General features: G+C 34.9%; 1 protein-coding gene across 3 annotated transcripts in view; it reads right to left on the bottom strand.

Annotated features, from left to right (window-relative positions):
• The window catches only part of LOC137398575 (uncharacterized), a 57400-nt gene that overhangs the window by 18432 nt on the left and 24099 nt on the right, over positions 1 to 14869 (bottom strand). For all 3 annotated transcript variants that reach the window (XM_068084731.1, XM_068084733.1, XM_068084732.1), the window contains exons 7-12: positions 13816 to 14015; positions 11380 to 11445; positions 9028 to 9121; positions 7694 to 7848; positions 6908 to 7015; positions 2385 to 2502 (exon numbers count right to left, since the gene is read on the bottom strand). In XM_068084731.1, the coding sequence (XP_067940832.1) occupies positions 2385 to 2502; positions 6908 to 7015; positions 7694 to 7848; positions 9028 to 9121; positions 11380 to 11445; positions 13816 to 14015 (741 nt within the window). The remainder of the gene's footprint in view (positions 1 to 2384; positions 2503 to 6907; positions 7016 to 7693; positions 7849 to 9027; positions 9122 to 11379; positions 11446 to 13815; positions 14016 to 14869) is intronic.

Here is a 14869-nt window from a genome sequence, read left to right as displayed (position 1 = left end):
TTAGTTTTTGTGTGTGCTGCTCATCAGATTGGCGAGATATTTTGATGGATAATTTTGTTTTTGCTCATAACTACGTGAACCTTTTTTTTGTGTGTAGACTACGGCCCGGCCTCGGCGATATCCCACTAAGGGACGCCTGTATTAAAAACATAATTTTAGTTGAATTTCATCGTAAATGATAAAGTGTATTTGCGATCCTGGTGCCATTGATTGGGTGAGGCATATGAATTCCAATCACATACCTCACCATTTTAGAAACACAGTAGTTTTGGATAGTTTTGTCTAGCAGTAGGACGGGTGATATCCAAGACTTGGTTCAATTTCAACCAGACAGCTAGAAGACGCACACACAATAGCAATGTAGGAATTATAGACTAGTACTCTAACAGTACTAACAGTATGGAATGTCATGGGAGATCATCAAGTGTAATAACTATGTGCATAATTTTCCCGAATGCAACAAGGTGGTCGAGTAGCACAGATGCTAGTGGGCTTAGTTACTAAGCTGAATGGTCAAGTTCAAGACCTGTGCAATGCAATCTTTTTTTACAACATCTGCCCATGGCTTCAGACAGTCAGACCCATGTCTTATTATAGCAAAGATTACAGTAAACCTCGACATTTGAGTGTCCAAACGAAACGAAAAATCTGAGATAAGAGGAAAATTGCAAGCAAAGCTTTGCCTGGAGATTAGCCGAGTACTTGGTGATCAACTGAGTTACTAACAAATTAACTGAATAACTAACAAGTTAAATGAGTAACTAACACAATAGTTGAGCAACTAACAAACTAACTAACAAATTCCATTATCAAATACACGATAAATGACTCGGATCAGCTGTATGAGCCAATCCCTTACAAATCTTTACATACATATGAATCTAGCAAATCAGTGTACAGTGAAACCTTGACCTTCTTGTTTTTATGAGAGCTTATGATGACTTTGATATAAAAGGCAAATATCAAAAAGGGTCAGGTCAATCAAGGTTTATCTGCATTTTGTATTTGATGTTAGCCCTTAAACCATAACTGTCACGAACAACTGTCACGAGCCCTTAAATCGTATTACTACCATAATAACGTCTGCGACCTGATCAGAGGGTAACTTGAAAAAATAGCAAATACGTGGAGGCTGGAAATAACCAGTATACATGGATGGGTTTGGTACGATTAGTCTAAAGACCATTCGTCTAATAACAATTGATCTGAAACCATACTGTTCAATAGACCAACTTGTTCAATAGACCAACTCACTCACAAGATCAACTCAATCAATGGACCAACTCATTTGATACACCTATTTGTTCAATAGACCAATTCATCCAATAGACCAACTCATTCATAAGACCAGTTCGTGCAATAGATCTACTTGTTCAATACACCAATTCATTCAATAGACCAATTCGTTTACTAGGCCAATTCGTTCAATAGACCACTTCGTTCAATAGACCAATTCATTCAACAGATCAATTCATTCAATAGACCAATTCATCCAATAGACAAATTCGTCCAATAAACCAATTCGTCCGATAGACCAATTCGTCCGATAGACCAATTCGGGCAAAGAATTTAAGTCTAAAATCGATTCACCCAATATATAATTTATGATATTAGTCTAAAATTAATGTGAAGACATATATATATATATATATATATATATATACATATATATATATAATAAAGTATAGGCTAAAAGTCAGCATAAAGTGCTCGATACTAAAGTAGAGCTTACTATAAATTTGGTGAGAAATTTATTAAAATTTGACTAAGCAAAAAATTACTAAAAGTTTCATATTACACAAAAGATGTGTAACACTCATCAGATAAAATGCTTAGTGAGGACTATACACAAAATTCTGCATTAGCTGGTAAGCTGAAATAAAAGATCAGGTATTAAAAGCTAGATGGATAGGGTCTATTATGTAATGCTATTTCGTAAAAGATGTTTCTTAGAATGTCTACAAGTAAATATTAGTTCACTACGTTTGTTTAGAGTTGTCTTCTCAGGTCTGTAAATGATGAAATAATTTTCCAAAGTACATAATTTGCAATTTCCGCTGTTTTTAGAGTAAGGCTTGGCGTGTGATAAAATCTTCCAGGCTATGTTGTAGTCAGTGCTGCTTTCTTTGAGGTCCCATATGTAGCTGCTTAGCTCGGTAGAGTAGCATTTAGAAATGTCCTTGAATGTCGATTTGTGAAGTTTATATCTAGTATATATATATATATATATATATATATATACGAAAACATAAGTCAAAAACTCATATTTAGTACACACAAGTTAAAATGGTGCTCCAAACATACAATTGGATGAGTGGTTTTACACAAACTAGGTTTGGACCAAATTGAATTGGATCTATCGACGTTAGACAAAGATGACTGACCTGGATAGAGTGGAAGTTCGACAGAAGCTGAGAAGCTCTTTGTACAGTTGGTGCAAGTTCCGTTGAGATTACAGCGTCCAGGACGATCACATAACTCTGAGTCAGATACAGACACTATCTAAAAACATGGCAGCAAGTCCAATATCAAGGTTGAGAGTACAGCTGCAGGAATCATACATAAGAAAAGGAAAAACCGGTTATCGGATCATATGGACAAAAATAGAACTGGCAGAGTTGCGTTTACAGTTTGGAGTTGCTTCCACGCTAACCAAGTCAGTTTGGTGTAGAATGGAAAATGGTTGTAAAAAAGGCTTGTTCTAGTCCCCGGATATCGGGGAAACGCTGCATACTACTATGTTTGTAAGTTTTTGTCCGATAGTTTTAATAGAGTACAACATAAATTTGACCAACCATCTCACAATAATGCCAGGAATACAATGGTAGTATATTCTGCTCCCCAAAGGATCAGTTAAAAATAGCATTAAGTGCTCAAGACCAGGACAATTTAAAACCAATATTAACTAACAATTACTAATTACTGAAAATGATTAGGTATACATGTACATGGCATGTAGCAGCCGAGTGACTCTCTTTTGTGTTTATGCTGATAAGCATAAGTGGTCAAAATACAAGCTCATATTGAAGCTGTATTTCATTGGCTAAAGCGGTGACACATTTATTATAGTTGGAGTTTGAGATGGTTTAGTGTGAATTCTTTACAAAAATGTGTTTCAAATCGTAAAAACACTAGAAGCTTTTCCGACTTTCCAAGGAATATATTGAAAATGTAATCCAAATGATATTAAATAGATATATTAATATATAATATTATAATAAATATATTAATATTATATAATTATATATATTAATATTAAATACATATTATTATATAATATATTAATATATTTCAAATAGATATTAATAATGCATTTCAAATCATAAACAGTCTTGAAGCTTTTCCGACTCTGCCTGGTGTAAACGCGCTTTGATGGATAGAAAAAATTACAATGGATAAAAATAGATCTCTAGCGGGTTCAACCAATAACCGCGGGTCTGGAAAATGAGACCACTCACTCTTTTAAAAGGTCATCCAGCAAAAACTTCTAATTTTAACCAAATTCCAAAAACTGATGGTTCACTCAACCGGAATATGGAAATGTGTCAGTGAGTGGTCTGTAGATATCCTAATATGCTTCAGGACTGTCTAAATCTGCACTCGCTGTACAATATGTCGCTACAAGCTTAAACCATAGTTCTTCAAACAGAGAGACGCAACGAATAGTGAAGCACTTTATTTACTTTCTCCTGCAGAGTAGCAAAAGCTATACAACTAGTCCTTGACACGACAGCAGTTCTTTCATTTATTGTTAGTTTCGCTTTGATCACATAGCAACCAAATGGCGGTTATTCATCTTAGGTTTGATCAAACCTGTCAACCTGTACTAGTACCCTGGCAGTCTAATACGCTGTGAGAGATCATCATGTGTGCCCATAAAGCGCAGAGAATAAGTACGTACACCATTATTCTGCAATTTGGGAAGGTGCTAGAGTATCAAAGTACGGCCGCACGTGCCGATATTTTTCATTGGTTTCGACCGAAATCCCGAAATGAACGAAAAAAAAAACAGAATTATTTTGCCGAAACTCACAGAATTGTCAGAGCCGTGCATGCACGCCGAAATCTTCGACGGAACACTTTTAATTGGCTAAACAAGTTATTAGCGAGCATGATTCTAGCGGCTTTCGCGATTTATTTAGTTCGAGGCACATAACATGACACGCAAGAAAACTACTAATACAATTCATCATAGTAAATACGATGCAACTGACTTGATTGCGCTGAAGATGGCAATTCTTGCTACAACGAAGCTTTTGTTGCTAAAAGAGAAATTGTTATTATTAAAAAAGAAATGATTGGTGGCCATATTGTCCAAACGATAATGAACCAACAATAGCGCAATCTAAGCAGCTACATCGTATGTACTATGTTGCATTGCACTGGTAGTTTTATTGTGTGTCTTAAAGATGTAGTTGCGTCAAAAAAGTCAATTAGGACCCATAAAAGGCTAAAACATCAGCTACAATTTGATGCCATTTTTGTCTTTGTAGACCAACCCTGTCCAGAGATATATGCGTTTGAATGAGGCCCTCTTTTAAAAAGCTCACGTTCCAGTGGGTGCCTATTTCGTGACGTCACAAGCAAGGTATCTGAAACGAAACCACGAGCGATAAATATGAGGTCGCTTCGTTAGCCAATCATAAGCGCGAAATCTTTATATAGGCCGTAATAAATGTTATCACTCGTAAAACGCGTTGTCTGTGATCTCGAAGAATCTCATCATTTGAGAATTCTCAACGTTACTGGTTCAACGCGTTTCAACAATTACTCGGTTATACATAGTTTTGTATAGCGACTGCGACTCAGAGTGATTTGAGCAACTTTTAGTAAAAGATTGGAGTAGACAGCCTATGGCTGTTGACAGGCGTCAGCAGCGTTTTGTTGCAGAGGAAGACGGAATGGAGGTAAATTAACTTAGAGTCTTCTATACTTGAGTAAATATAATATTTTTATAGTCATAAATACATTTACTAATTAATAAAATGATAATTCTTTGCTATCTCCAATCATCGTTTCATAGCTTATCCGCCGTTTTACCTAGCTTTAATATTTTTTTCGAATTTTCTTTGGTAAATTAGAGTCATGATTACCAATTATTTTCACTCGTAGGAAGTGGGTAAAATCGATTGATCATTGCAAATCTTTAATTTCCAGAACCAAAGCTTCGAATCGTTGGCTTGGCTTGCTTGTGCCTTTATTAACTGTTTATTCGTTTTTAAAATTACACTCGCAATCTATTTAACTCCCAATTTGGAAGCTGTCAATAGATACGCTTTAGAATGACATATTTATGAATGACATATATTTATTGCATTTTTGTACTGATTACAGAATGTTTATGTCGTTCAACCAGCCGAAGAAGCTTTGTCAGTGTGGAAACTGCCATAAAGTGGAAAGAGAGACTTGAATGCGTGCTGCATAAGCCATGATGTTTTGTTTGAGTTTGTTGCAGTAGATGAATTTGTCTTATTGTATCAGCTAATACTATCTGAGTGGCCACGACTTGATGAATATTTTTAATAAAAGTTTTACGCCGAGATGAAAACATTTTTGCTTGTAAAAATTATATAATAAAATAATATTGTTGAAGATAATGCAAAACATGATTTGCAGAATATTGTAGTGAATTGGATATGGTATATGGATGTCCGCAGAACTGGCGAAGGTGAGTTCAAATCCAGTTTGCAGCAGACTTCTCATCCTTAAAACTCTATCCCTGTCTATATTCTTTTCAAAGACGTGGCTTGCTTATTTCGCTTCGGTAGTATTCGGTAAGGATACCACTAGTAAGAAACTAGTACGTAGACGGTGTAGGCAATGATATACCGCCCTGTCCCAAAGATAGGCGACAGGCATAATGTGGGCGGGGCTTATAAGAGGCTGTATATCGTTATTATAATGGGTAGCTGCTGATACAAAGACCGTGTTATACATAGTGACTTGACAGAATTACCGTAGACCGGTAAAATTGGTAGTCGGTACCCAAATGTTTACACAACATTTGGAGAAAGTGAGTAGAACAAATTTGCATTTTTCGTTATTTGAGGCCTTTTAAACATTCATAATAATGCATCTGTAGCAGGATTTAAAATTTTATTCTAGCCAACATGAGCAAATACAAAATAAGATATATGCCAATAGAGCCGCGTAAGACTAGACTTTTATCGCAAATAGCCGATGTGAATACGAGAGATAGAGACAGGTTGCCAAACGCATGACATCATTTTGGGCAAGTCTGGGCACGTTTTTGTGGCCTGAGCGTTTTTACGGCGATCAGATTTTTTCGGTTTTAATCTTCAAATATCTTGGCAATGCGATCGCGTAACACAACAAACAACATATCAACTGATAGAGAAAAAAAAAGCTTTCTTTTTTTTTTTCTCTATCAGTTGACGCAACTACATCTTTAATACGTATCTTGGACTATACCAATCGCGAAAGCTGTTAAAATCGCGCTTGCTAATAATTTGTTTAGCCAATTAAAAGCGTTTCACCGACGATTTCGGTGTACATGCACAGCTCTGACAATTTTGTGAATTTCGGCCAAAATATTCTGTTTTTTGTTCATTTCGTGATTTCCATCGAAACTAACAAAAAAATCAGCACGCGTGGTCGTACCTTCAGGCTGCTACGCCAAATGTTGTAAGTTCGAATACTGCATGAAGCGTTTTTTTATCCGAGCCTCTGAACCCTGATTTTACACAGACTGAGGGACGGATGGACACCCCCCTTACTATGGTACAGATTATGTATTTTATAAGTAAAAAGGAAGCAATGTGAGCGTAAATGCTTGTTCGCTGGAGCAAACCCTTGCCATGAATTTTAAAGAAACTAGGTAAGTTCTCTCCTCACAACAAACCATTTTGCACCCACTCAAACTCTCATGGTCCTATACCTGACTGACCTCAACATAGACTGTATCTTTGATGTCATTAAATTCTTCTATCACTTTGCCGATGTTAAATGTATACTCGTAGGTGTACCAGTCGTTTGCAGCAGGCGGTCTCACTTCCTGTAAGGTAATAAAACAAAGAGCAAGTAGGCGCTGGTCAGGTTGAAGATGTAAACTAAAGAGTTACTCACATCTAATTTTAAAAGATTAGATCAGACAGCTATTTTTCTATCATTCGAAAGTTTATTTGTTGTTTTAGTTGATCTGACTGCCAGGATGTTTAAAGATTGAAATTGATAAAACTTAAATGTAGTTAAATCACTCAGTAGAAAAATATTCTCCAAAAATGACAAATATAATCGCACTTCCTGTTTCTCCCTCTGGTTATGACATCGGCTACTGCGTTCAAGTTGCAGTGTTATGCGCCTCTATTGGCATATACTATATTTTGCATTTGTTCATGATTGTTGGAATAAAACTGTAGATATAGTCGCAGACATTGCTATCGATGTTTCAAATGATTTAAAGATAAACTAGTTAAAATTTGTCCCACCGTTTCTTCTAAACGCTGTGTAAACATATGAGTACCAATGTTGACGAAACCGTATATATATATCACATATCTATATAATTATATATTAATCTCAGTGTTTTTGTGGGTACTTTTTTTAATCAAAGTAACTACTAGACATGCATTATTAGAGACACTGGGTTTAACGTTATGCTTATGCATAATGTTAAACGTTACGTTTATGCTATTGCATAACATAAAAGAGTGTAAATACATCGAGGTCTTACCTGGTCTGTAAATATGGCGCGACCGTGTGATCGCCAGAGTACAACCTCATACCGTACGATGTAGAGGTATGAGGGAGCCACTTGAAAACTGACAATAGCTTCAGTATTGCTCATTATATTTAGCGTTGGATCTACCGCAGGAACATAATCATAGCCTGTGGAAAGTTTATATCTATAGTTGTGAAATTATTCGCAACTCAAAGTCAAGTAGTTGTACATAGAAATGTGCAGAGACTACAAATACCATAAACATCAGCAATGAGTATACCCATCGTAGACATCAGCGACGACTACACAAATCGTAGACATATATAATAACTACGCACATAATAGACATTTGTAATGACTACACAGATCACGGACATCTACAATGACTAAACACATCATAGACATCTACAATGACTACACACATCACAGACATCTACAATGACTAAACACATCATAGACATCTACAATGACTAGACACATCATAGACATCTACATGTAAAATGACTACACAAATCATAGACAGCTTATGTTCAGCTTTTGCAGCTTCAGTACTTTGCCGAGTAAATAAAGGTAATTAAAAATTTGAAAAAATACAAAAAACTAAAATACATAAACCTCTCTCATAATCTGGCCTAGTGAGATCTCTCTTTGAGCAGCATTGTGATAGCAGTCATCACAGTTCGCTGTTGACCCGTTACGTTTTATAAAGTTTAAAATTAAGTTTAAGAACAAAAGTATTTCAATAATAATAATTTTGTTAATAATAATTTTAATACTATTAATTTTAACAATAACAACTTTAATAATAATAATTTTAATAATAATAATTTTGGTAATATTAATTTTAATAATAGTTTTAATAATAATTTTAACAATATTAATTTTGAAAATAGTTTTAATAATAATACTACTAATTTTAACAATAATAATTTTAATAATAATAATTTTAATAATATTAATTTTAACAATAATAATTTTAACAATAATAATTTTAATAATAGTAATTTTAATAATATTAATTTTAACAATAATAATTTTAACAATAATCATTTAAATATTAACAATTTTAATAGTAATATATTTAATAATATTAATCAAAATATAATTTAAATGTTTTATTCTAATAAATAATGTAATAATTTTAATAATAACATTTCAATAATATTATTATTTAAATATTAATGATAAAGTGACTTTACTAGATATAAGTTTATTAGTTTCAATTTCATGGAATTTTACTGTTGTGGGGACCTGGTCCCGATTAATTGTGAAAATTAAGGAACTGCAGTATATTATCAACACTTCAACAGTACTGAAACTATAGTACTAGTTAGCAAAATACTTACCTGCTACTGAAGCTCTAAAAAAGCTGAGCTGGTGAATGTCAACTGTGGTGTCACAGAGAAATGGACAGGGAGTTTCCCTGATATACGGCCGTACCTATGGTATGTAAGTGAAGGGTATTTATCATCCCGACAGTAAACAGGTATATCATGGTAGATCTGTACGGCCATGCATAGAGCCACACTTGGTTCCTATCAAATCTAAGGCAAAGCATTACAATACTCTATGTATTATAACTCTATGTATTCTATGTCACATAAATTCATGCATTATAACATTTCATGCAATGGGATTCTATGCCTTAAACAATCCAATGTTATATAAACTGAACATTCTACTTGTTATAACTTTATGCGGTGTACCCTCAGGTTACGACCTCCCTGTTTTACAGTTTTATTCGCCTTACGATGTGAAACACAATGTTTTTTGTCCCTTCAATATGGCAATTTATCGCCATACAACATCAACAAAAATGAACCTCGAAATTCAAATTTGGCAGTTGGTGTGCTGCATACGTCAGAATAACAAAGATTCTAATTTGCTATTTGCTAAAAAACCTCCCACAATACGTGAAAAAGATACGACCCTCACGCTATCTCAATTAATCATTCTTCGTGTTTCGTAAAAGCTTGATATTGCATGGGTGAAACGAATATAAGTGAAAAGTAAGAGAAAATGAAACTTTATTGTGCATTTTAGCGTTTAATATACTAATTACTATAAACTCTAATTCATTATGCGTATATAACTACATATAACTTTAATTTATTAGCCATGAATCCTAAGATTAGTAATGACGTTAAAGGAAGAAATACCAATCACAACCACAGCCATAAGCAGATCATAACCACTACATACACTAAAGTTACTGTAGATAATTGTATTTACTAAGGTTAATATATACCATTTTTCATACTAACATAATATGTATATTTTAATATACTAACTTTTAACATGCACAGTACTCATATAAAATTCTGATGTTTCTACCAAGGTTGTTTGTATTAGATAACTACCATAGGTTTCTATTACCCTCTATACGATATTTTCACCTTACAATGCCAACACCGGAACATGGCATGGCGGGCCCACTGTATCACTTTATCTAGATGTGAAGGACATTTAATTTTTCACAAGTAAACCAGCATGTCTCAGCATTTATGTATGACAATGTGTTGCGATTCATAGAGCTACACTTGTATAACAATGTGTTGTGTTCCATAGAGCTACATTTGTATGACAATGTGTTGTGTTCCATAGAACTACATTATGTTATGTTTCATATAGCTACACTTGTATGACAATGTGTTGCGATTTATAGAGCTACACTTGTATAACAATGAGTTGTGTTCCATAGAGCTACATTTGTATGACAATGTGTTGTGTTCCATAGAGCTACATTATGTTATGTTTCATATAGCTACACTTGTATGACAATGTGTTGCGATTTATAGAGCTACACTTGTATAACAATGAGTTGTGTTCCATAGAGCTACATTTGTATGACAATGTGTTGTGTTCCATAGAGCTACATTATGTTATGTTTCATATAGCTACACTTGTATGAAAATGTGTTGTTTCCTAGAGCTACACTTGAATGATCCAGACTACATATCACTACTGACTTGTTCAATCACCAACCAGTAAAACTGGCACAAGGCACTCTAAGCACCAAGAATACACTAAGCACTAAGTCAATACATTGCAGTACTCTATGCAACACAGTTCTATGTCACATAAATTCATGCATTGTAATATTTTATCTTCTTCTATATATATATACAATGTATATATATTTTGTTTTTAATCTCAAAGTCCGTCATGTGCTGTGTCCAGCTATAGCTATTAAAATTTAGGAAAGAAATATTCGCTTCGTGCTGGATTTCATCTCGGAACCTCTCAATCGCCAGGTGATAATCTTGCTGATTACATGTAGGCTACGCGAGATGCAATGATTTAATTGCATTGTGTCAAATAATATACGCAACGTCACTAAAGCTTGCTCTCAGGGCTCTTATTAGTAAGTTTAGCAATACAGATACTAGTTTAATCACATTAGCCGATGGCAATGTGCCAATAACTAATGTTAATACGCGTGCATTACTGGGCATTCTGCTAAAACGATTTGATGCGTTGAAACTATCAATGCAACATGAATCTATGTATTAGAAAATTTTATGTTGCATCAAGATAAATATTATACACTTCTAAGTGTTAAATTTCCTATGTTAGAACTCTTTATGTAAAACAATACATAGCTGCTACATGCTATCCAATACAACACCACGAGTAAAAAAACCATTTAACTTTGTGTCCTAAAGAATTATCTGGTCATGCCCATTTATGTCACCTACCTGTACCACATAAGGACCTGGCTTGAGGGAATAAAATGTAACTTCGGCGTACTCAGTGTCTTTGTCCTACAGTCAATGACCAAATTTTAACAATAATAACAGTATACACGGTGTTTTACAACAAAACAAAAAAGCATACACTGTGCATTACAACAGATAAAGCACATAGTATCATTGTTGCCCTTCGAGAGGCTTGAGATCCATGCTCTAACATACAAATAAAACAGTGTCTCAACTAATGTATTGCGAATCAGACAAGTACTATTTACACTAAAAAGATTCTAGCATAAATGCTGAATATAATATTTATATGCAATGTTACTGTATTACACCTTTTCCACTTCCACTATTAGGTACAGTGAGGGAAAAGAAAGGTGAATCCTTGCGCTGACAACATTGCGAGACCTCCTATGATTTTTATGTCAGACTGAAGCATCCAGTTTGTTGATTGTAGGCTAAAGAATTAGCAAAAATTTTATTAGCTACAGTCAAAGGTTGATCAAACCTTTCTCAGCTACAGTAGACCTCGGTTATTTACAGTCAAACCTCTACTAGCTACAGTCAAAACTCTGTTATTTACATTCAAACCTTGATTAGCTACATTCAAACCATTATTAGGTATATACAACAGAGTTCTATCAACTACAGTCAAACCTCTATTAACTGTACAGTCAAACTTTTATTAGCTACAGTCAAACCTGTTATATACAGTCAAACCTCTATGAACTACAGCGAAACTTCTACTTACGATCTCCTCAATAGGCAAATCTTTCAACATGGGACATAAAATACCAACAAATATTTGACTATACGTTTGCCACAATTTCCAGCCTATTCTGTTCGAAAGTTCTTGAAAAGTCACAGTTTTGCAAGTGAGAGTAACAAGTCTAGTGAACATTCAGAGCAAAGAAACATATAAACATAATAAAAACACATGAAGATAAAGTAGCTTAGTATAAATTAAAGCTCTGCATAATCTAAACTGGAACAAGTTATACCAATTCTGTCAGCATCTCTACCTCCCAACCTACGGCATCACCAAACCTCCAGCATGCCTGTGTGTTCTTTAATATGTCATCCTTTTATTAATTTAGTTTTTACATATATATTAGATATATATATATATATATTTCTTCAACTCCGTAGGTCTGTCTGCATTCCAGCTATACATGTAACTATTAAAGTCTTGGCATAAAGAATCCGTAACGAAGAAGATTTGATCTCGGAACCTCCCAATCACTAATCCGACGCTGTACCCATTAAGCCATAGAGAGTGATTTGTTCATTAGCTGATACATGTCGCTATATGGGAGCAAATACCCAATGGCTTCGCGTACTATGCAGGGAGGTAGGATAATGTCACGAGAAGCTGATAGCTCTCATTAGTGAGCGTACCAAAATTTTCCATTGGCAATGTGCCAGGCTGATAGCAAGTGGCAGACAGCTCTAATAACTTCTCATTGTTTATAAGCTGATTGTTAATACTCGAGTAACGCCATGAAGCCCAGCTAGTAGTCTTTATTTAATTCAAATAATTCAACGCTGTGTGTAACTACTTGGAATGTTTGTTAAGGGGTTATCATAAGCTGCGAACAAGTTAAACAAATTACACAAAGTTTAAGAGCTGCATTTTCTCAAATATAATTAAATTGTGTTAAAACTCAGAAAAGCATTTCTTTAGTTTACTTCATTGGTGGTAGCAGTAGAATTTCAACTGTGAAAAACAACAGCAAGCATAATCAATGCCTAAAAGGAGAGGACACACCCACACACAAAAGTCACCGGAAGCGCTGCATCATAAGTTAGAGAGAGAGCAAAGCAACTCCACACTTGACAGATCGGAGCCAACTAACTTGGATAACATTATGGATGAATACATCAACACCACAGTTCAAACCTGCTGAGGAATGTTCGAGATACAGTGCTCTGATGTTGAAATGCAACCGTTTCAACTTATGAAATACAGCTTCAACTTACAATGTACAGTTTCAGCTTACAAAGTGTACCTCTAAACAACTTACATATGCAGAGATTTCGTATGCACACAAATGATTCAAAATAAACAAATGAAAATATATGTGGTGTGATCATATCTGTACAGATTGTTATCTACAGCCATTAAAAATGAAATGTTAAGACCTTAGTCTACAAAATTATTCAAAAAAGACAGAAATCAGGAATTATTGAGTGAGTTGAACAGACGTGTTTTAAAAGTTGATAATCTAATAGCTCTGTGGAGGAGTGAGGACAGTGAATTGTAGGTGAAATGAATTGAAAGTTCATAAACTAACACAATCATTGGTTAAATTTGTGCAACGATTAAATACCTTGAAAAGGTTATACTGAAAAGGTGATATATACACAAGTAAACAAACACAGGGAAATAACACATAACCAATTTTCTCACTGTTACCTCTAGATTTAAAAGATACTCACAGGGGGGATTGAAATGGAATCCACAATGGAGTCATTGATGTGCTTTACAACGGTAGTATCTAGGTGAGCCAGAAGTATGTCATACTTGGTGGCGTTGTACAGCACCCGTGTGTCAGTCGGATAGCTTGAGAGCCTAAACCGCACTGTCGCTGTGTAAGGCAGACTTGATGCAGCCACCGACCCATTAAGTTGAAACTTGTCTACAGCAAAACATTAAGACAGTTTTAGGTATAAAATTAGCCTAACATACAATAGAAAAGTAAAGCTTAATTGCAAGTACAACGCATTCGTATCATGTGTAACCACTATACCAATAACTATTTCGCAATGCGGTATGGTAATTGTGGTAGTGCGCTGGACTTTGAATCTGAGGCCCTGGGTTCAATTCTCATGGGAGGAAGATTTTTTCTACCACTCTTGGCGTGACTTCAGACGGACAGACAGACACGAATCTTATTATAGCAAAGACTAGCCGAATGACTGGCGTTGCACAGGTACTAAAAATGGGTTATAAACAAAGGTGGGCAGTGTAGTTGCCATGGGCTAATTTGATTAAGCTAGTATCGGCATCGATAAACTTACTAATAAAAGCTATGAGAGCAAGCTTTAGTGACGTTGCGCTTAATGCAAGGTCGCTATGCATATTTTAACCCAGATGAGGACTCGTATCACCCAATGAAGACATTGCATCTCATGTAGGCTAATGGGTTAGCGTCTTACCTCGAGAATGGGAGACTCTATATCTCGCCTTGCAAACAGGAGGCTCTATGGTCAAATCTAGTGCAATTTTCATTTTCATTGCTAGACTTTAATCGTTACAGCTAGACAGACGAATGACAAACTTTGAGACTTATGTGAATTGTAATTAAGAATAGCTGCAAAGTACATCACCGTCAAAAACACATTAGCTACTATAACCAGCGGTTAGAATATCATTACGTCAAATGAATTAAAATGAATTTGCACACACAATCTTTGCAGATTTTATCAGAAATTATTAGAATTTTTTTATCATTTATGATTGTTTTTGATATTTGAAGTGGTCTGACTGCCA

This window comes from Watersipora subatra, chromosome 6 (assembly GCF_963576615.1).
Source record: "Watersipora subatra chromosome 6, tzWatSuba1.1, whole genome shotgun sequence".
Lineage (NCBI taxonomy): Eukaryota > Metazoa > Bryozoa > Gymnolaemata > Cheilostomatida > Watersiporidae > Watersipora > Watersipora subatra.
Note: the sequence above shows the minus strand (reverse complement) of the source record. Positions and strands in the feature narration are given on the sequence as shown.